A 21,620-nucleotide genomic window follows, 5' to 3' on the forward strand; every position below is an offset into this window, starting at 1 on the left:
GATAATTAGGCACCGGGGCGCCGCCTGGCGGTGGCCACGGGTCCCTACAGGGCTGGGCTTCAAAGCCCTGTACCCGAGGCCCCTGCCTAACCAGGACGGACGCCACCACTCTGTCTGGAGGAGGCACTCGCCTCCTCACGCCCTCCAAGGTGTCCCGCCGGGCTCCAGCCCCAGCCGCGACCGACGGGATAAACCGCATCGGGCGCCGCCTGGCGGTGACCACGGGCCCCTACAGGGCTGGGCTTCCATGCCCTGTACCCGTGGTCCCCAACAGAACCAGGACGGACGCCCCCTCGCGGTCTGGAGGAGGCACAAGCCCTCCTCACGTCCTCCTGGGCGTCCCGGCCGGGCTCCAGCTCCGGCCGGCGACTGCATGGGATCAACCCGCATCGGGGCGCCGCCTGGCGGTAACCACGGGCCCCTACAGGGTAGGGCTTCCATGCCCTCGACCCGTGGCTCCCAACAAAACCAGGACGGACGCCCCCTCGCGGTGTGGAGGAGGCACAAGCCCTCCCCGGCCGGGGACCACAGAGTCAAAAACAAAACCAGGTATAAGACGTTGAGTGTATCTATGAAGGGAAAGGAATGATTAAGCAGAAAAGCAACAGGATCATAGGGAATAAAATTGGGGCTTAAACTTTTATTTTATTTTTTTTTTTTGTTGTCGTCCAGGTAGCGACCTGGGTTGATGATACTTTGAGCAGTGTAGCTTCCAAACTGGAACATGGCACTCAAACGTTTTCTGAACTCCAGGGAGAAAGAATTGTGTCTTTGCACTGCTGTGCCTTGTATACGTGTGCACAACTGGAGAACAGCCTATACTGGTGGTAAGTGGAATGTATACCTTGAATGTAAGAAGCATAAGGTATGGATACCTTTGTATGTCTCACATTTTTGTGTTTGCCCTTTTGATTTAACTTATGTTTTAGTTTTAATTTATTGAGTGAACAAACAATATTGTCTGCTAAATTGAGGATTTAATAAGCATTTCTTTACTCTTAAATGTAACTTGTGGAAGAAAAAGAGGTTAAGGGTGTTTTTGTTTTCCATTTTAAGATAAAATAGTAACATCTTCATTGTTTTTGTTCCTTTTGGCCTGCTTTATTTGATACGCTTTTATAAAAATACTACACTATACAACAAGAATTTACAATTGCTATGACGAGGCTGCTAAGTAGATATTCAACTTCATTCTTCAAATTTAAAACACTAATTACCTTCTGTAGTTCTAAATAAATGTTGGTACTTCTTTAACTTTTAGGGGTGTTGTGCCCTTTAGTCAACGGAAAAAGATGCTTGAAAAGGCGAGAGCAAAGAACAAAAAGGCAAAATCCAGTGCAGGCATCTCTTCAATGCCGAATATTACTGTTGGAACGCAGGTCAGTAATGCCAGTGTGGGTGATTCTATATTTCCCCTTTCCCCATACTCTACCCCACCTCCAAACAGATTTTATTGTCTGCATTTTTACATTTTTTTGGTAGCTGTTAATTGATATCTAGCTATTATCAATAATATTTGTTGTTTTCTTTGACAATCTGTTTTATTGAGTTATCAGCAGGTCTCCTGGTTCTGATAACTTTTAATTATTTTAAATTCCCACTAACAATCTCAATTTTATTTCTGTTTAGGTCAAGTTAAATCCCAGTTCGTGTGACTTTTTTTAAATGTGTGTTTTTTTTTTCCCCCATATTAAAGAAGACGCACACTGGCATTACTTGGAATAAGAATGAGCCTGTGGTGCTGCATTTAATTATGGGGGGAATAAGCTGTTTGTTTGAAGTGCTGATATTGAAATCACATCTAGGACATTTTATTTAGTATTTTTATCTGTTTATATGTTATATTTGTTACTTTAGTATTTTTATAATCCTGTATTTTATAACCAATATAAAAAATTTTATTTTTATTATATTAGATATGTCTTCGAAACAACCCTCTTTACCATGCTGGAGCAGTTGCATTTTCTATCAATGCTGGAATTCCTAAAGTAGGAGTATTAATGGAATCTGTATGGAACATGAATGACAGCTGTAGGTTTCAACTCCGGTCACCAGAGAGTTTAAAGAACTTGGAAAAAACCAACAAAACTATAGAAACCAAGTAAGTAGTTGACAGGGTTATTATGTGTTATTTTATTAGTTTTTCAATAAATTTTCCCCTTCCCCTTCACAGAAATTCTTAAAGCGATTCATTAACTGTCGACACTAAATAATATTTGGACCTTGTGTGTCTTTCAAAATAAGTAACCATGAACCTTGAATAATTGCAGAGATGATGTATTTTGTTTAGGTGTGTCCTTGGAATCAGGTTTGATATTAGGGCCTTGTTTGTTGGATTCGCTGTCTGTCGTACTAATTGCTCCTTTAATTAATGGTAATTTAACATAAATGCCAAGTAACCCGACATTTTTCTTGTATTAGAGCTGAAAATAAACCTGAGTCTGTGAAGACTGAGATGGGTCCACCTCCTTCTCCAGCTTCTACTTGTAGTGATACATCTTCAATTGCCAGCAGTGCTTCACTGCCATATAGTAAGTTTTACTTTTGTATAATGTGTTCAACATTAATTAATTAATTTAATTAATTAAGTGTATTATTGCTAACTTTGTGTACTTCCAGGGATTACCCAATGTCCGATTGTCCTTATGCACTTCATTGTCTTACTGTGTGTTTCACTTATTAGTTATATTGTGCTAACCATTCCATCATATTCTGTTCAAACTACCCTTGCAGAGTTTCTCACTTAGTTTTTCTTATAATACCCCTTCTACTGTATATTATATAATCCTGTTTTTTTTTTCTTCTGCCTTTTAAAATCCATGTGTTCTTGTTAGCTGTTAATGCTGTTGCATTTACAGATGTTTGAAATGCATATTCATTTTAACGCTGGCACTAAAAAATAAGAGTTTTCCATATTCCAAACAGGTTTTTTGAATATTTATAAGGGTCTCATTGAGTCAGAGTCCATCCAAGCCCCATCACATCAAGTGAAAATGAGACAGCAACCCTGGATAAGTTATTTGTCCACCACAGGTTATGTCCCTACACATACACCCACATAGTAGTTTACATACACTGCTAATCCTGTTGTACACATTTTGGGCTTTGGGAGGAAACTAAAGTAACTGCTGAAAACTTTTTTGGTCATAGGAAGTAACCATAAGGGAGAAGTGCTCTGGCAGTGTGCCGCTCAGTTGACATTCACATTCCTCTTTGTGTGCTCTAAAAATGTGTTTTACTTAACAGAACGTCGACGATCAACACCTGCACCTAAAGAAGAAGAGAAAGTAAATGAAGAACAGTGGCCTTTAAGAGAAGTTGTGTTTGTTGAAGATGTGAAGAATGTACCAGTTGGAAAGGTTGACCTCAAATTTAAGTTTCCTAGAATTTAAGTACTTTTAATTTGTGTGTGTGTGTGTATGTTAACCACAGGGGTTTAATTCCTCAAAAACTCTGCAGAAAATAGAAAGTTGGAATTCTGAAATATTGATCAAATGGGATTGGGTTCAGGCGGAAAACTGGCTCAGGGGGACGACCAGTGAGGAGAGTTGAGGTTGGTCAACTATGCCCGCCCTTCACTTTTACTCCTCAAAGCTCAGTACTCCTTCTTTCACAGTGTGATCACAGAAGTGCTGATCAAAGATCCTCATTAAACATCTAATCGGTAGTAGCAGCGGACAGTCTGTACAAAGAGCAGGAACATCAATTTGAGCTTTTCCTCCACAGTTCATGGGAATTTGTCATTCGTAGGGAAAAATTGCAAGCACTGGCCCCCATCATGGATGGGGTTGAATTGCTCATGCACATCTCTCGGCGCCAGAAATCTATGAGCATCACAGACTCGTTATTGGTCATTTTGCATGTTGGAGTACACACTGTATTAAATGCGTGATAGGCCTCTCAAATTTTTTTTTCAGTTATGCATGGCCACGATTACAACCCTCCCTTGATATCTATCCCCTCCCCATCGCATGGCGCACAGGGAGAACCTTATCCACGAATAGGGGAGATTAGACTGTGGGTTTCATGAAAACCATTAGTCTTTTATAAAAGTGGATAAGAGAATCTGTAGGAACGGAATGAACAGATAGCAAGGATTTACTATATAATAAATGTTTTAGTTTTGGCACACCAGTAATTTGTCTAGCTTATCTAATTATGTTATCTCCTATATTTGTAACTATTTTTAAATAGAGAAAATTTAAAATTACTTGTTTAGAATCTTGACAATGGTATTGATAAGGGGAATTGGTTAGTTACTCAAATCTTATAACTTCAAATAAATCCCTGAACCTCCTGCTGTTTGCTTGGATTTGTTGGTCAGGTAAATAAAGCATAAAATTAGATATTACTGTATTGTACTGTAGTATGATTTTTTTTTTTTGTCAATAAGATATTTTTGTTGTTAACAAGATATGATGAAGCTGTATCATAGTTTGACGTGATCTGGTTCTGGTTTCTTTTTGCTAAAAGGTATTAAAAGTGGATGGTGCATATGTTGCTGTGAAATTTCCAGGCACTTCGAGTACAGTTAGCAATCAGAGCACAGTTGCTTCTGATTCAGATCCCTCTTCATTGCTTCAGGACTGTAGACTTCTGAGAATTGATGAACTGCAGGTAAGAAAGTGAAAAATTATGTTAATTTGCAAGTCTTTGCACACATTAGCAGGTTTCATTTTGATTCCTGTGTGTTCTGAAAACAACAAATCTGAGCACTTATAATTGTGGTTATTTTCTGGTATTTTAATCTTGCAACATTTTAACAGGTAGTTAAAACTGGTGGCACTCCTAAAGTTCCTGACTGTTTCCAGAGAACTCCGAAGAAACTGTGCATCCCAGAAAAAGCTGAGATACTAGCTGTAAATGTTGATTCCAAAGGTCAGTGAAACTAATTTATTTCTTAGTATTTTCATGTCATAAATAGAGATGTATATAGAAAGATAGGTGTGTGTGTATGTATGTGTAGAAGATAAAATATACTGTAAAGAGACATTATATACACTTTTTTTTTTTTTTAAATATCCATCCATCCTCTTCCGCTTATCCGAAATTGGGTCGTGGGGGCAGCAGCTTAAGCAGAGAGGCCCAGACTTCCCTCTCCCCAGCCACTTCTTCCAGCTCTTTCCCGGGAGAATCCCAAGGCGTTCTTAGGCCAGCCGGGAGACATAGTCCCTCCAGCGTGTCCTGGGTCTTCCCCGGGGCCTCCTCCCGGTTGGACGTGCCCGGAACACCTCACCAGGGAAGCGTCCAGGAGGCATCCTGAATCAGATGCCCGAGCCACCTCATCTGACTCCTCTCGATGCGGAGGAGCAGCGGCTCTACTCTGAGCCCCTCCCGGATGACTGAGCTTCTCACCCTATCTTTAAGGGAAAGCCCAGACACCCTGCAGAGGAAACTAATTTCAGCCGCTTGTATTCGCGATCTCGTTCTTTCGGACACTACCCATAGCTCATGACCATAGGTGAGGGTAGGAACGTAGATCGACTGATAAATTGAGAGCTTTGCCTTACGGCTCAGCTCCTTTTTCACCACGACAGACCGATGCAGAGCCCGCATCACTGCGGATGCCGCACCGATCCGCCTGTTGATCTTACGCTCCATTCTTCCCTCACTCGTGAACAAGACCCCGAAATACTTGAACTCCTCCACTTGGGGCAGGATCTCTCCCCCAACCCTGAGAGGGCACTCCACCCTTTTCCGGCTGAGGACCATGGTCTCGGATTTGGAGGTGCTGATTCTTATCCCAGCCGCTTCACACTCCGCTGCGAACCGATCCAGAGAGAGCTGAAGATCACGGCCTAATGAAGCAAACAGGACAACATCATCTGCAAAAAGCAGTGACAGTTTTTTAAATAGATTTTTTTAATTTTATTGTAATCATTCCATACAAATAGATACATTTTTACAAAAAAATAGGATTGAAAATATGTCACCCTCCAACCCCTGAGAGAGAAAGCGGAGTAAAACTTAAGGCTTGTAAACATACTTAAATTGATGAGTTTAATAGGGCAATAGAGATGAATGGAGAAGAAAAATAAATTTGGAGATAATTGCTTCCTCTGTGCATTAAGAGCTTATTTTAAAATATTGTTGATTAGATCTTGCCAGGTTTTGAAAAAATTCTGTACAGATCCTCTAACTGAATATTTGATTTTGTCCAATTTCAAATAGTATAAAACATCAGTTTCCCACTGACTTAAAAGTGGAAAGTTAGGATTCTTCCAGTTTAGCAAAATAAGTCTGCGTGCCAAAAGTGTAGTGAATGCAATCACAGATTGATTGTCCTTCTCCACTTTAAACCCATCTGGAAGAACACCAAACACAGCTGTTAATGGGTTAGGAAGGATTGTGACACCAAGGCTGCCTGAAAGGCACTTAAAAATTTTGGTCCAAAATGATGTTAATTTGATGCAGGCCCAAAACATGTGACCCAGTGAACCTGGGAATTGATTGCAGCATTCGCAGATTGGATCTTGTCCTGGAAACATTTTGGACCGTTTTAGGCGAGACAGATGTGCTCGATATATAATTTTGAGTTGAATAATTATATGCTTTGCGCATATGGAGCTCGAGTGAATTCTCTGCATTGCTATTTTCCACTCCTTTTGATTATTGATTATTGAATATTGATTAAGGGATCTTTTGCCCATTGTCCTCTTGGATCTTTAAAAGGTAGGGACTGCAAAATAATTTTATATATTGCAGAGATGGTGTCTAAGTCCTTGAAATTGAGCAATATTTTTTCCGGCATGGAGAAGGGTGCAAGATGAGGAAAATCGGGCATCCATTATCTAACCTGCTGTACCCCAACTACAGGGTCATGGGTATCCGCTAGAGCCAATCCCAGCCAACACAGGGCGCAAGGCAGGAAACAAACCCAGGGCAGGGCACCAGGAAAATCGGGCAGGTTCTGTTTAACAAAGTTACTAATTTTAAGATAGCTGGATGGCTGGAAAGTTAAATTTGGAATGTAATTGTTCATAGGATGCAAAGATTTTGTCTATATAAAGATATATACACTTTTTAAGGTGAGAAATGATAATCATTTTCTTCCTTTTTAGGAGTACATGCTGTATTAAAGACTGGCAGTTGGGTGCGTTATTGCATTTTTGACCTTGCATCTGGAAAAGCAGAGCAGGAAAATAATTTCCCTACAAGTAGCTTGGCCTTTCTTGGACAAAATGAGAGAAATGTGGCAATCTTCACTGCAGGCCAGGTATGCATTGGCTCACTGGTTGTTAAAGAGTGAGGCAAGATTGGCTAGCTAAATATAGATATGTATGTATGTACCTATTTATTTGCCTTTGCACAATCTTGCAGTTCGGTTTGTAACATTTTAGTGATAAGTTTGTGCTTTTGTATGTCCATAATTTTGCTGCAGGAATCCCCAATCATTTTGAAGGATGGGAATGGTACCATCTACCCAATGGCAAAAGATTGCATGGGTGGTATTAGAGATCCTGATTGGTTGGATCTTCCACCAATCTCAAGCCTTGGAATGGGAGTACACTCTTTAACTAACCTTCCTGCAAATTCCACCATGAAGAAGAAAGCAGCAGTTATTATTATGGCTGTGGAAGTAAGATAAATTGATTATTTGAGTAAAGAATGCTAGCAAGTTACAGGCATACTGTACCAAAATTTTTTTAAGTCATTACTACAAAACATATGGGACAGATAACACCTAAAAAATGTCATGTTTTCATGGAGAACAAAGATATCTGACTTTATAGAATGGGTGTCTGTGGAGACCATTTCTGCATAGTGGCAAACCATACAAAAACGTCTCCCCAAGGAAAAAAAACAAAAAAACTTGTGTTACTCTTTGTCTCATGATCCACATGTCAGTTATTCAGTAGTATGCTTGAATTAATGCTACAGGGCTCTTGCTTTCTTGAGCTTGATCAAAAATCATATTAAAATAACTACCATATATACTCATGTATAACTCGGGTCATGAAATCCAAAAAATCAATCATAAATTGAGACCCCGACTTATACGCCCGTTCAAAAATGTGACATTTCTCCAACACCCCCTTCTTGCCTCCTCCAGCCTCACATCAGTTTCTGAGATGCATCAAATTTTGTTGCAGCATCGCAATTACTAATTTCTATCACTACTTCAACGATGTTTAATTTAAAACCAGCTTCATATTTTCTTCTGATTGAATGCTTCATTGTAGATAAGTGATGCTCTTTTGATAAAGGTGTATGAGGGTGTGAGATACAGAAAACATAAATCGGTGCAAGTGTTGCTTTGGAATAGTTCGGATATTACTGTGGTCACGTAGATACAATAGTGAGAGAGAGCATTGCCGCACCCACATAGAAAAAAAAAGGCAGTATGCTCCGTGGTTACTGTCTTTGTTGAGCGTTAGCATGTCATAATCTCTTGAACCAATAACATGAGTTTTCCGCATTTGACTTATACGACTGACATTATAAAATACCGACACTGTAAAATCAAATCCTGATTTAATTGTGGGAGAACTTATCCACGAGTATCTTATGTATAAAAAGGGATAAATATGGACCTTTAAGTTCTGTTTTTTTAATCGCTGATTGCTTGTGTTATTTGAAGAAGCTTAGTAGTGCTAGTGTGCACAATGCATAGTAAATGTACAGTGCATGTCTTTCTTTGGTTATGTGTACAATACTTAACTGTACCACAACAACTAGTATTGGTTTCTTGGTAACCTACACAGTTGCCTGTTATTTTTTGACAGTTGAGGAATGTATTTGTTTTTTGTCACATTTACAGGCATTGAAACAAAAAATTAAAATACCTATATAATTATAGTGTAACACATTTTTCCTTTTTTCAGAAACAAACATTAATGCAGCATATTTTGCGATGTGACTATGAAGCATGTAGACAATACTTAATGAATCTCGAGCAAGCTGTTCTTCTGGAACAAACCCCTCAAGCCTTAAACACATTGCTTGGTCACAGATGTGATGGTAATCGAAATATCCTGCATGCATGTGTTTCAGTGTGCTTTCCAACCAGCAATAAGGAAACAAAGGAAGAGGAAGGTAAGTGAAAGTTTTACAAAGGAAAGTTGCTTTATGCCATTTTCCAGGAGTCTTCCAAAATCTCTTGATTTGGCTTTACTTTGGCAAAATTTTTAATTTAATAGTACTGTACCACAGGTTCTGTTCACAGGGATTAATATTTAACTACAGCCACGTTTAATATGTTAACATTATTTGAAGTGTGTCTTCTGTGTTATGTTTTGATTTCAGAATCTAGTTAATGTAATTGTTTTCTAGAAGCTGAGCGTTCAGAGAGAAACACATTTGCTGAGAGACTGTCAGCGGTTGAGGCTATAGCAAATGCAATTTCTGTTGTGTCAAGTAATAGTTCTGGCAACCGGACAGGCTCTTCCAGCAGCAGAAGGTAATGTCTTGTATGTTTTTGGAAAGGTCTTAAATCTTGCTTATAATTGTGAATACTTTATTCAAACATGAGGGTCTTTATAACATGCGGATGTGAATGTCTTTTGTTGTACTTCCATTTTACTTATTAGAAGAAGATTGCAAATCTCTAAAACTTTTTCACTCATGGCATTGTTGTGTATGAGTAAAGTTTGTAGTAATTTAATATGAGACATGTGAATTGCAAAAGTATTTGTAGTAAGAATTAATGTTGTTCCAACTGTATGTATTGGGCATTTGTTTTGAAGGTTTGGGCATTTATGTTAAACAAAAAAGAAATTCTAGTTGCTTGCTCCATAATGACCTAACTAAAAACAAACATACAAAAGGTTGTGTTTTTGATGTAGTTGTACTGATGGGAAAGATTGCTGTAATTTAATTTGTAAATATGTTTTGCTCCCTCCAGTCTTCGACTACGTGAGATGATGAGACGGTCTTTGAGGGCAGCAGGGTTAGGCCGTCATGAGTCTGGCCCTTCATCCAGTGACCATCAAGACCCAGTTTCTCCACCAATAGCTCCTCCCAGCTGGGTACCCGACCCTCCACCGATGGATCCAGGTAGGTTGTTGTGTTCATGAAGAAAAAATGTGTTTTTTTCCCCCAAAATCCAGAGTTGTTGGCTAATGGTTTTTTACACTGTTTTGATAGATTTTGCTGGCATAGTTTGTGTAGAACACATAGCAAGTTAAGCGTACCATACTGTCTTACAATAATAATCTTCTGCTCTGTCTGGATATTTAAAAAAAAAACAAAAAAAAAAACCCCTATATTCAATAGAACAAAAAGGTTTTCAGAGGAAATGTAAACAAATACAGTAGTACCACTTTGGGAACATTCATCTATCAATAGTTTTGGATTTCACTTGTTTTTTTTATTGAATTTATTCTTCATGATTTAATGTTTTACTTAGGTTACATTTTTGTTAAAGTGAAGTTAATGTAATGTCAGTACTAAATGAACTGGAAATTTTTATAAAATTTGTTTTGTATCCAAATATCAGTCCTCTTGTTCTTTTTTTCTGTAAGATGGTGATATAGATTTTATTCTCGCTCCTGCTGTTGGGTCTCTTACTACAGCATCAACTGGCACTAACCAAGGACCTAGTACATCAACCATTCCAGGTTTGTTCTCCTTGCATTTGAACTATAGTTGTAAGGTTTTATTCCTACCCTCCTTTGTCACTGTATCTTTTATAGGGTATAGATTTTATGCATATTGTAAATATATTCCTGTTAAATGCTGTTCATGATCTGAAGTATCATGCCTCAATATCTAATGTATTTGAAGAATGACCTAATAAAAGTATACCGAAATATATTTACATTTTTGTTGAGTTTACATAAGATTTAATGAATAAATCTAAGATTTCTAAGTGTTTAGTTTATTGATTTTCAGATGCTGCTTCTGGGACTCCTGGCCTTTTTAACTTGTTGTTTAGCCTTTGTAGTGTATTTTCTATGTGGACTTTCTGTAAAATACTAGAGCACAAAACAGGCATTCAAGACGGGTTTTTCTCATTTGATTTAAGAATTTAAAAGCATTTTTAATTATAGGTGAATTTTATTTTTTTCAATTCTTTACCTTTTACCTGTTATGATGTGTCCATTTTATATTGTAATTGCGTGATAGGGCATCACTAAAGCCTCCATCAAATGTACGGCTTTTTCAGAAATCTAAAACTGTGTCCTTCATTACCATAATCTTAGGTGTATGCCGCGACTCCCTACAACACTCTATGACCATCAGTAGCATCCATAGTAACTCGGTCCTTGCAGTGTGCAACTATCTGCAACAAAATTAAATAGGAGGTTTGCTTATTGTCTTAAGTTGTAGGAGTGGGCTGTTGTACGTGAGATAGTTAACAAACAAATAGTGCTCTGCCAGATACAGAATATATACAGTGTGCTAATAAAGAAGAGAATAGGAGGTTTTGGACCACACAAAAATGAGGCAGGCTTTTTTGTGCAGTGTCTCTGGTTTGTCATGCTACAATATAATGGAAAAAGGAAAATGATGTGAGTACATGTGAACTCACCATACCTGAAAAACATTTGTTCAGCCACTGATACTCTCAATGAGCACTTTAATTGGCTGTCAAAATTGGCAAGCTCATGATACTTTGGAAAGTTGAAACTGAAGTTTCGACTGTGTTGTTTAATCCGTCATCCCCTAGTTGTGTAATCTGACATCCTGAAAGTGATGAGATCCAGAAACTACAGATCTTAAGTTTGACATGCTCTCTGATGTGGGTCATGTAGTCTACCCTCTGACCTAACACAAGTCAGTATCACTAAAACATTTATGTCAATGCTATGTATTATATCTCTGTTGTTTTTAAGGTACAGAAACAAGATGTTGTTATACTGTATCTCTTTAACCTAAATTACTAATAAATAGATAGAAGTATAGAAAGCATAGGAGGGTATAAAGCAATGCACATTTATAATGTATAGTTCTTAAAATGTTTGACCCTGAAGTAAAAAGAATACAGACAATATCTGTCAAATGCAAATTTTATAATTTTTATTTCTTGCCTTTTTGTTGTCTTTATAAATGTACATAAGTGTACTTTTTTCTTCACTAAATTTTAGTAAATGCCTTCACATGCTGTATTTTTTAACAAAATGTGAATATTTTACTTATACTGATAAGCTCTGAAACTGAAAATTTTGATAACAATTAATTGCTCATTTATTATTGAATAGTAGGTTAAATTAGAAAATATCAATACATTGTGAAGACATTTTAATATGTCTGTTAGAGTTTCCAATGAGACATGAAAGTTAAGGACTTGCCATGATTAGTACAAGCAACCTTGTTAAAACTGGGAATTTACATCCTTGATATTGTATCCTCTATTTCACTACTGCATTGTTTCCAGTATAGAAAACAAAGGGACTACTCCCTGTGTTCTCCCCTATTTAAAACTTTACTGTTAAATGTTTGATTCATCTGTTATAGTGGAACATACACATGAAATAATGGTAAAGTAGCTCCAATTTATTAAAAATAGCACCCTATTTTTAAAAATGTAGTGGGGAGAGCCACATAAAGTGTAGTTAACAAAAAAGTAGTTGAAACATTTTTAAATTTTATCTTTTTTGCCAAATACAGGTCCTTCATCAGAAAGTTCAGTGGTAGAATCAAAGGATCGAAAAGTCAATGCTCATTTGATTCTAAAGCTGATGTGTGAGAGTGTTGGTCTTCGACCATATCTTCGTGAACTGCTTTCTGCCAAGTATGTTAACTTTGATTATACTCCTATAAAGTGCTGTTAAAATGAGACTGGTGTACTGTTTTGAAACATTTCTGGGAAGTGATAAAATTGCTTTCTTAGCTCTTTCATTCAAGAAATGTGTATAGTATTCTTTAAGAATAATAGTGTACTGTTGTGTGCAGTAGACTAGGATTCACGCAGTTTTTCTCTTAATTGAATTTAAAACAATCCATTGATAAGTTGTGCATTTTGTTATGTGACCATACAAAGGCAAATGATAGTTTATAATGTGTAGAAATATGAATCAACTAACATATATTTTAAAGGTTTGTGTAATAAAAGATCACAAATGTTAAGATTTTCTCTTTACAAATATAGTTTAATACTCTATTTGTAGAATATTTTACCATCTCTGTAATATTCATCAGTTATTTAGTATTTGTAAGGTATACGTTCACTGTCTGCTTGGAGTTTATATATTCTCCCCATGCTTACAGGGAGTTTGTCTAAGATTTTCCTTCATTATTCATAATATATGAATGGTAGATTAATTAAAAGCCATAGATTGAGTTCCTGTCAATGAGTGTGACTCTGTACTTCAATGTACTCTGTAGTAGACCGATTCCCTCTACATGTCTCTCAATTAAAGCTACCAGGATAGGCTTTGGCCTCCATAATCACGAGATTGGATGTGTATTCAGCAAATACAGTATATGAACATACTAATCACACTGGGAACCATATTTTACTACATATCAAAACAAGTGAACCTTTTCCTTTTTCAGAGATGCAAGAGGAATGACTCCATTTATGCTTGCTGTGAGTGGAAGAGCATATCCTGCTGCTATAACTATTCTTGAAGCTGCTCAGAAAATAGCCAAAGGTGACTTGCCTACTTTATGTGTCTGGCTTAATGTTTGTGTATAATTTGTTGTTTATTAACTAAAACAATTTGATCCATAAGCTATGCATCACATAAAACAGCATGGGGTATTAGAAACCCTAGAATTGCTTTCTATGGTTTGAAATTGTTTTTTGATTTTTTTCAAGGTGACCCCTCCTCTAGTGAAAAAGAGGATGTGTTATTCATGGAGATGGTATGTCCATCTGGAACAAACCCAGATGATTCTCCATTGTATGTTCTTTGCTGCAATGATACATGCAGTTTTACATGGACTGGGGCAGAGCACATTAATCAGGTGAATATCTATGTATATTTATAGTAATAAATGATATTTTATCTTCGTAATTGAAATGTCAATCAATCAATCAATCAACATTTATTTATATAGCACATATTCATACAAAAAAAATGTAGCTCAAAGTGCTTTACAAAATGAATAGAGAAATAGAAGACACAATAAAAGATAAACATAAGTCAACATTAATTAACATAGAATAAGAGTAAGGTCCGATGGCCAGGGTGGACAGAAAAACAAAAAACTCCAAAGGCTGGAGAAAAAAATAAAATCTGTAGGGGTTCCAGACCAAGAGACCGCCCAGTCCCCTCTGGGCATTCTACCTAACATAAATCATCATATTTTCATGGAAGGACCTGATGATGATGGTCACGTAGACTTCTGGCTTTCAGTCCATCATTGTTGGAGCATCATGATGCTTTGAGTAGGTGGTGGTGGCGCAGGCCGCCACCACAAAGAAACCGGAAAAAGAAACAGAAGAGAGAGTAGGGGTGTGGTCGATTATGGTTAATGCAAAATTTCATGTGATTGTAATCTTTGTATAAAATTCAAGCATGTCATAGAATTTCCATCTCACTGTTTCAGGACATTTTTGAATGTCGCACTTGTGGATTATTGGAGTCTTTGTGTTGCTGTACTGAATGTGCCAGGGTTTGTCACAAGGGACATGACTGCAAGTGAGTATTCTAATTATGCTTGAAAGTGTTTGTCTAGAAAATGGCAAGGTGAAACTACCTAAACCAAATATAATTATAATGTAAATAGCTTTGCAAGTAAAAACAGATATCCACCACTGGTATTTCTTTGTTAAGTAACTTAGTTTGAATTTCATAGAAATTCTCTCATTGTGGAACAAATACACCATAATTATTCACATTGATACAAATAAGGAAGGTTAATAGCCAAAGTAACTACTTTCCCAATCTTCTAAAGTTCTTTCTCTGTTGAGTTTGTAAAAACGTATATTACATTACCAGCAGATTTTAAAATTTCATTTTCTTATTTTAACTTTAAAAGTACACTCTAGGAAATCATATGAGAAATACAGTGAAATTTTGAGTCTATCTTGTGTACCAGTACTATTTCTGCAATTTTTGTTTTCAGAAAAAGTTTTCTGAAACTTTCATAAAAAAAGGTTTGCAAATGAATTACAGTAATCCCTCCTCGATCACGGGGGTTGTGTTCCAGAACCCCCCACGATAGGTGAAAATCCGTGAAGTAGAAACCATATGTTTGTAAGGTTATTTTTATTTATTTTAAGCCCTTATAAACTCTCCCACACTGTTAACATTATTAGAGCCCTCTAGACATGAAATAACACCCTTTAGTCAAAAGTTTAAACTGTGCGCCATGACAAGACAGAGATGACAGTTCTTTTTCACTATTAAAAGAATGCAAACATATTTTCCTGTTCAAAAGAATGCGTTTCAGGAGCAGAGAATGTCAGAGAGAGAGAGAGCGAGAGAAAAGCAAACAATCAAAAAATCAATACGTGCTTTTGGGCTTTTAAATATGCCGAAGCACAGTGATAGTCTTTCAGCATTTTTTAAGAGTAGCGTCTGTATCCTCTGTGCAAACAGCCCCTCTGCTCACACCCCCTCCGTCAGGCACAGAGAATGTCAGAGAGTGTGAGAGAGACAGAGAAAAGCAAACAATCAAGCACCGCGCGGGAAGCATATTGTATATCATTGAGGAGTTTTATTTAATATGTAATACATGCTCTGATTGGGTAGCTTCTAAGCCATCCGCCAATAGCATCCCTTGTATGAAATCAACTGGGCAAACAAACTGAGGAAGCATGTACCATAAATTAAAAAACCCATTGTCCGCAGAAATCTGTGAACCAGCGAAAAATCTGTGATATATATTTAGATATGCTTACATTTAAAATCCGCGATAGAGTGAAGTCGTGAAAGTCGAAGTGCGATATAGCGAGGGATCACTTTATTTTTATTTTTTTGCCCCCAAAGAAATGGCTTGAAGAAGTAGTGTAGATATATTTTTAAAACTTTTTATTTCTGTATACTTGCATGAATTTCCTTTACAGTAAGTGAATCTTTTTGATCAATCTCATTATTTTACATTTATTTTCAGATTAAAGCGAACATCTCCTACAGCATACTGTGACTGCTGGGAGAAATGCAAGTGCAAAACATTGATTGCAGGACAGAAATCTGCACGCCTTGATTTACTGTACAGATTGCTTACAACCACCAACCTTGTAACAATGCCGAACAGCAGGTATATATAAGATGAGGCAAAGTAATTAATAATAAAGATCTTTGTTTCTTGTGACAAATTCCTTCCTAATTCTTTTGTTTAGGGGAGAACACCTACTTCTATTTTTAGTGCAAACTGTTGCTCGACAAACTGTGGAGCATTGCCAGTACCGACCGCCTAGAATTCGGGAAGACCGTAACCGTAAAACTGCTAATGCTGAAGGTGAGAGACTCTGTTAGTATGTCAGAAATGTTAACTTTTCTTGCTGCATTAACTTGAAAAGATGTCACTTGATCTTGTGTTTCACTTTGGCTTATCTGTTGGTCTTAATATTTAAGTTTCTATTGCGTTCTGCTGGTACTGTGACAGCGAATTCAACATAGCAATGTTTTTCGTATATAGAAAAGTTTACACTTTAGTGGTTTTTGTCTATGTACTCCTGCTTCCTCACACATATACTAGTTTGGTTAACTACTGATTTCAAATTGACTCAATGTCAGTGGGGTGTGTATGTGTGTGTGCTTCTGTGTGCCTGTGAAGGCTTAGGGAAGGACTGGCGCAGTGTCCAGAGCTGTTTCCTATCTTGTGTCCAGAGCTGCCATCCTGAATTTCATTATGTGGGCATAAGAATTTTTTTTTAATTTAAAGAAAATGCTCCATTAGACAAAAGTAATGAGTGTCCTTTGTTAGAAGAGGGTATTTTAGTGCATGTATCTTTACTGTATTTATAACTGTAATTTGAGGTTTTTTTTTTTGGCTAGTCATTTTTTTTTTTTTTTTAGAGAAGAGTATCAATTGCTGAATTTAGTTTATTTTTCCCCCTTGTTTGAGTACACCTTGTGATAATTGAATCATCAATCTAATGCATAAATCTGAATGTTTGTTTAGTCTGCTGTGCAAATCCACACCATTGAACATAATCCTCACCAAATTTTGCATTTCCCCATTTTAACAGGGGAAGAACAGTCTGTTTCATTCTGAAATGTTTTCCAATGGGGAAATTTAGTGACTGTACCTGTGCTTTAGTAAAAAAAAGTGCCCCTAAGAGACATTTTTGGGACTTGGCAGATGTATACAAAGTTGCTCTCCACAGTGGTTTAATCTGTGAAATTTTAGTTTGAGGTCAAAATTTTTCCCTTGGGGAACTTATTTAGAGACTGCACCTCCACTTTATTTCATGCTAAGCAGTACCAGGTATCCCTGCTAGTTTACAATATTAAAAAAATTACTGATTTAATTGAAAATTGTGCATGATTGGCTTGGAAGACAGTTGTCCATTAAAAAACTGAACTGTAAAAACAACTGTTTCTTAAATTGCAAAACGCCTACAAAACACAGAGGTAAAGGCATCACAATCTAATGTTTGCAAAAACTTAAAGAAAGCAAAAGTATATAGAATATTCCACAAATTCAAATCTTTCATCAGCTCCCAAAACAAAATGGCTTGATTTGCATTTGCATATCAAAACAAACTGGAAATAATACAAGTTTGGAACACAGTGATATGAAAATATGCAGAGTAGAATTATGAAGTGCGTTTGAGTAAATTAAATGGCTGAAATGGTGAGGAAAGTAGGGCAAGTAAACTAAGTAATTTACTTGAACACTAAAGCGTTTATGCTTAGTACAAGGAACAAGCTTAAACTTTTGACAAATCAAACCTTTTCTTTTAAAATCTTAATTTTATGAGTTTGCAGATAAAACAGTATTTTAAAATCCTGGTACTCTTTGGAACGGGCTATATTTGAAATGTATTTATTTTGGCTTTGAAAATGAGAATTATTGTATTACATTTACACTTTACTGTAAAGTATTTATCAAAGAATACCATAAGTTTTTTATAGTGAAACATTTTTTGGAAATACTTTAGCTAGGTGATGCTGTTAACATTGGCATCATGTGAACCACAATACTTTGACATTATTCTCCATAGTTGATTAAAGTCTTTATATTTTTACCTTAACATCATGTTATGTGCTTTAATATGCAACACACAATGAAATATCCCCTTTTTGTTATTCATATATCTCTTTATGATAACAGAGGTGGGTGCATTTTCAGAGTTTCTTCGCAGTTCTAAAAAATGTTTATTGTTAAATTATTAGAAATTCATTATTGTCCATAAAGCTCTTGCAATGTCTGTGGGTTGAAGCTTTTGGAGTAGAAAAAGTGAGCTCACTGTGCTTCACTACTTTAGTTGTAGCTTTTTTAAAATACACTTTTGTATCTCTGGTTTATAGACTCGGACATGCCTGACCATGATCTAGAGCCTCCTCGTTTTGCACAGCTTGCTCTTGAACGAGTACTTCAAGATTGGAATGCACTAAAATCTATGATCATGTTTGGTTCCCAGGAAAACAAAGATCCGTATGTAGTAATATTTCTCAGCTATCTTATATTACGATATGTTGTGTTCTTGTCTAATCGTTTTTCATTTTGACTGTGATTTGATAGATTAAGTGCAAGTAGTAGAATAGGTCATCTGCTGCCAGAAGAACAAGTTTACCTGAATCAGCAAAGCGGAACTATCAGGCTTGACTGCTTTACACACTGCTTGATTGTGAAATGCACGGCAGATATTTTGGTGAGTCTGACATTTGTTAAACACTACTTTTGACTTTTTATCATGTTGTAACCTAATTCTTATTTATAAATTTAAAGTTAACAGGAATATTAATTTTTTTGGAGTATTTTTGATGAAAAGAGCAACAAAAACCCAATAAACACACAAAATGAAGGATGCTGAATATTTAAATTTTACAAAGCGTATCATTTAGTTGAGTTTAGACAGGACAGCAATTGATTCATAGTTCTCTCAAAGGAACTTTGCTCTTAGAATGTAAGTGTACAGATAACTTTGAGGAGTAATATGATCATGATTGTGAAGCAGACTTCATGGCACACTGTCGCTTTCTGTGGTCTCCCTCTGTCTCTCATATGCCTTGGTGTTTTTTAGTCTGTGGGTTGATTGTTATAAATTGTCTCTGTGAGTATGTGTACACCATGTGATAGAGTGGTGTTTTTCCTGATTTTCTGTAGATACACTTGGAAACGCCATTGCTCCCTGGAGCCCGTAGGTTCAGGAATTGAAAGGATGGATTATTCAGCATGGCTAAAATTTGTATTTGTAGCAATATTACAATTGACTTTTCAGTCATCTATCCGTTTTGATTTATTTAGAGTGTAAGAGGATGATCTGTGAATGTGTAAAAATCTACCGTACTTAAATTAAGTATGTTTATATTATTTCTAATAGCTTTTAGATACTCTGTTGGGAACATTGGTGAAAGAGTTACAAAATAAATACACCCCAGGTCGAAGAGAAGAAGCAATAAATGTCACAATGAGGTTCTTGCGCTCAGTTGCTCGAGTCTTTGTTATTCTTAGTGTTGAAATGGCTTCTTCAAAGAAGAAAAAGTAAGTATTTTTACTCACATTGTGTTTTTTAATTTAAATATAAAGCTATGCATAATTCGCACTATCATTTTCATTACATTTGGATGAATAATAACAAAAGTATTAAAGTGCACTTACATTAAGACTTCAGTATAACTGTATATGTAAAATTAATTTTATGCACCAATAGTAAGCTTGGTATAAACACAGTGTAGGGTTTCGTGCAACATGGCCTCTTACCACTGATTAAAAAATAATGTTGGAAATACTACCTTATTTATAAATTAATAACTTTTTATAAAAGACTGTTAATCAGCAAAATTGCACTAAACTGTTGAAGTGTTTGTTGGATAACGTCGAGAAAAATACAGGAATGTCTGGGTCTTTTTGCATGCAACACTAGATTTTGCACCATGACCTCACACCAGGCACACTAGTGTTGGATCGGTACTAAAATTTTGACTTTGGAATTGATACCATTACCAACTTTTGACATCAATACTGGTACAAAAGCAGTTCCTGCACATTCAAATAAACCCTTATCACTCCCCATTTAATTCCAGTTTCTCTGGTAAAGTGCACAATTGCTATGCTACACTTTGTTATTGCATTGCACTAAGCAAATGTTTTCTTTTGGTAGCATCAAGTGTGCAATCTTTGAAGCAATAAGCTTTATGGCTTCGCACCTACCTATACTCTCCAAGCGTTCAGGACATGTGTATTGGATCTCAAGGGTTGTGTCTTAAATAGAATTGTTGTTAAATTGTATAATGAATTTCGTTGTTTATTTATTAAAGCAATTCTGGGAAGTTTTGGGTCCTTAGGCATTTTTCCTAATTGGTAAAAATGCCTTTTAGAACTAGTCTTTGAGTTTAATCACAATCTACATTTTTAATAAATATGTATCTGTATTGTTAACCATATCTTTTATAGCACCTCTTGTATTTTAACTTTTTTCCTCTATAAATTTTTTTTTCACTTCTAAATTTATAGTGTGATCTTTGGAGGTACAGGTTCTTTAAAGTATTTACTTGACATCATTTATATCATTTAAATAAGAAATGTAGGTATTTATATCTAATATATACTTCAAAATGCTGGAGGGATCGATCATCCTACTCACCTATTTAGGAAAATAGGAATAGGAATATTTTTTCAGTGAAAAGTATATTTTCAAAACATACATAAATAAAAGAGCTGTATTAGTCATGTAGATGGCACCTAATTAATTGAGCACCTTAGTTAAGCTTAGTCTTGGAGTGTAACAGCAAATAAAATTGTTATCTTTCACTTCATGCAGATGACTGTGTTAAACATAGTCTTTAAACATTTTAGCTTGCATCTACATTTTTTGTGTATTGCACAAACACATTCTCTATATATTTTGGGTAACTGTGAATCTTAGCATTGTTTTAAATGGAACAATTGAATGCAGTAATTTTTTGAATTGATTTAATTAGTACTTTCTATGTGAGAACTTTGCTTCCTATCACTAAATGTAATTAATTTATTTAAAATGTTTTGTGTAGAGGTTTTCACTTTTACATTATAGACTTTCTGCTGATCAATGTCAAAAAAGCCAAATTAAATCCAATGTGAATAAATGTTACATAATAATAAATAATAATGATAATGTGAAAAGTTCCAGGGGTGTGATTACTTTTTATTGCACTGCACTTATGTTGGAAATTTTGTGAAGTGTGTCAGTTGCATTATGTGCTTTTTGCTAGAGCATGGACAGTAATCTAATACTGTGTGTGTACATATTTTGGAAATGCTTACTGCATACAAAGTGTATAACAACAAATTCCTTCTTATATTATAAAGTGTTTGCTCTTTATAATTTTATTTTTTCTTTTAAGCTTTCTTCTTCTTCTCTTTCATTCCCCAGCACCTTTATTCCTCAGCCAATAGGTAAATGTAAGCGTGTTTTCCAAGCTTTGTTACCCTATGCTGTTGAAGAGCTCTGTAATGTGGCAGAGTCCTTGATTGTACCGGTGCGAATGGGTATTGCACGACCAACTGCTCCTTTCACCCTGGCAAGTACGAGCATCGATGCAATGCAAGGCAGCGAAGAATTGTTCTCTGTTGAGCCACTGCCACCAAGGCCATCTCCAGACCAGTCAAGCAAGTATGTCCTCAACAATATC

The 21,620-nt window shown here is 36.3% G+C and overlaps 1 protein-coding gene across 9 annotated transcripts in view; it reads left to right on the top strand.

Moving 5' to 3' along the window:
* The window catches only part of ubr5 (ubiquitin protein ligase E3 component n-recognin 5), a 110,322-nt gene that overhangs the window by 53,435 nt on the left and 35,267 nt on the right, over positions 1 to 21,620 (top strand). For 8 of the 9 annotated variants that reach the window (XM_039737202.1, XM_039737205.1, XM_039737204.1 and 5 more), the window contains 23 exons: positions 673 to 827; positions 1,262 to 1,379; positions 1,917 to 2,101; positions 2,422 to 2,531; positions 3,247 to 3,359; positions 4,474 to 4,617; positions 4,767 to 4,878; positions 7,062 to 7,216; positions 7,382 to 7,579; positions 8,826 to 9,036; positions 9,274 to 9,400; positions 9,845 to 9,996; positions 10,464 to 10,559; positions 12,553 to 12,676; positions 13,441 to 13,538; positions 13,706 to 13,854; positions 14,440 to 14,531; positions 15,949 to 16,095; positions 16,178 to 16,296; positions 18,315 to 18,441; positions 18,529 to 18,658; positions 19,331 to 19,491; positions 21,362 to 21,601. In XM_039737202.1, coding sequence (XP_039593136.1) covers positions 673 to 827; positions 1,262 to 1,379; positions 1,917 to 2,101; positions 2,422 to 2,531; positions 3,247 to 3,359; positions 4,474 to 4,617; positions 4,767 to 4,878; positions 7,062 to 7,216; positions 7,382 to 7,579; positions 8,826 to 9,036; positions 9,274 to 9,400; positions 9,845 to 9,996; positions 10,464 to 10,559; positions 12,553 to 12,676; positions 13,441 to 13,538; positions 13,706 to 13,854; positions 14,440 to 14,531; positions 15,949 to 16,095; positions 16,178 to 16,296; positions 18,315 to 18,441; positions 18,529 to 18,658; positions 19,331 to 19,491; positions 21,362 to 21,601 — 3,263 coding nt within the window. The remainder of the gene's footprint in view (positions 1 to 672; positions 828 to 1,261; positions 1,380 to 1,916; positions 2,102 to 2,421; positions 2,532 to 3,246; positions 3,360 to 4,473; positions 4,618 to 4,766; positions 4,879 to 7,061; positions 7,217 to 7,381; positions 7,580 to 8,825; positions 9,037 to 9,273; positions 9,401 to 9,844; positions 9,997 to 10,463; positions 10,560 to 12,552; positions 12,677 to 13,440; positions 13,539 to 13,705; positions 13,855 to 14,439; positions 14,532 to 15,948; positions 16,096 to 16,177; positions 16,297 to 18,314; positions 18,442 to 18,528; positions 18,659 to 19,330; positions 19,492 to 21,361; positions 21,602 to 21,620) is intronic. The other variant, XM_039737203.1, reaches the window with a different exon arrangement.

Source organism: Polypterus senegalus, chromosome 15, assembly GCF_016835505.1.
Source record: "Polypterus senegalus isolate Bchr_013 chromosome 15, ASM1683550v1, whole genome shotgun sequence".
NCBI lineage: Eukaryota > Metazoa > Chordata > Cladistia > Polypteriformes > Polypteridae > Polypterus > Polypterus senegalus.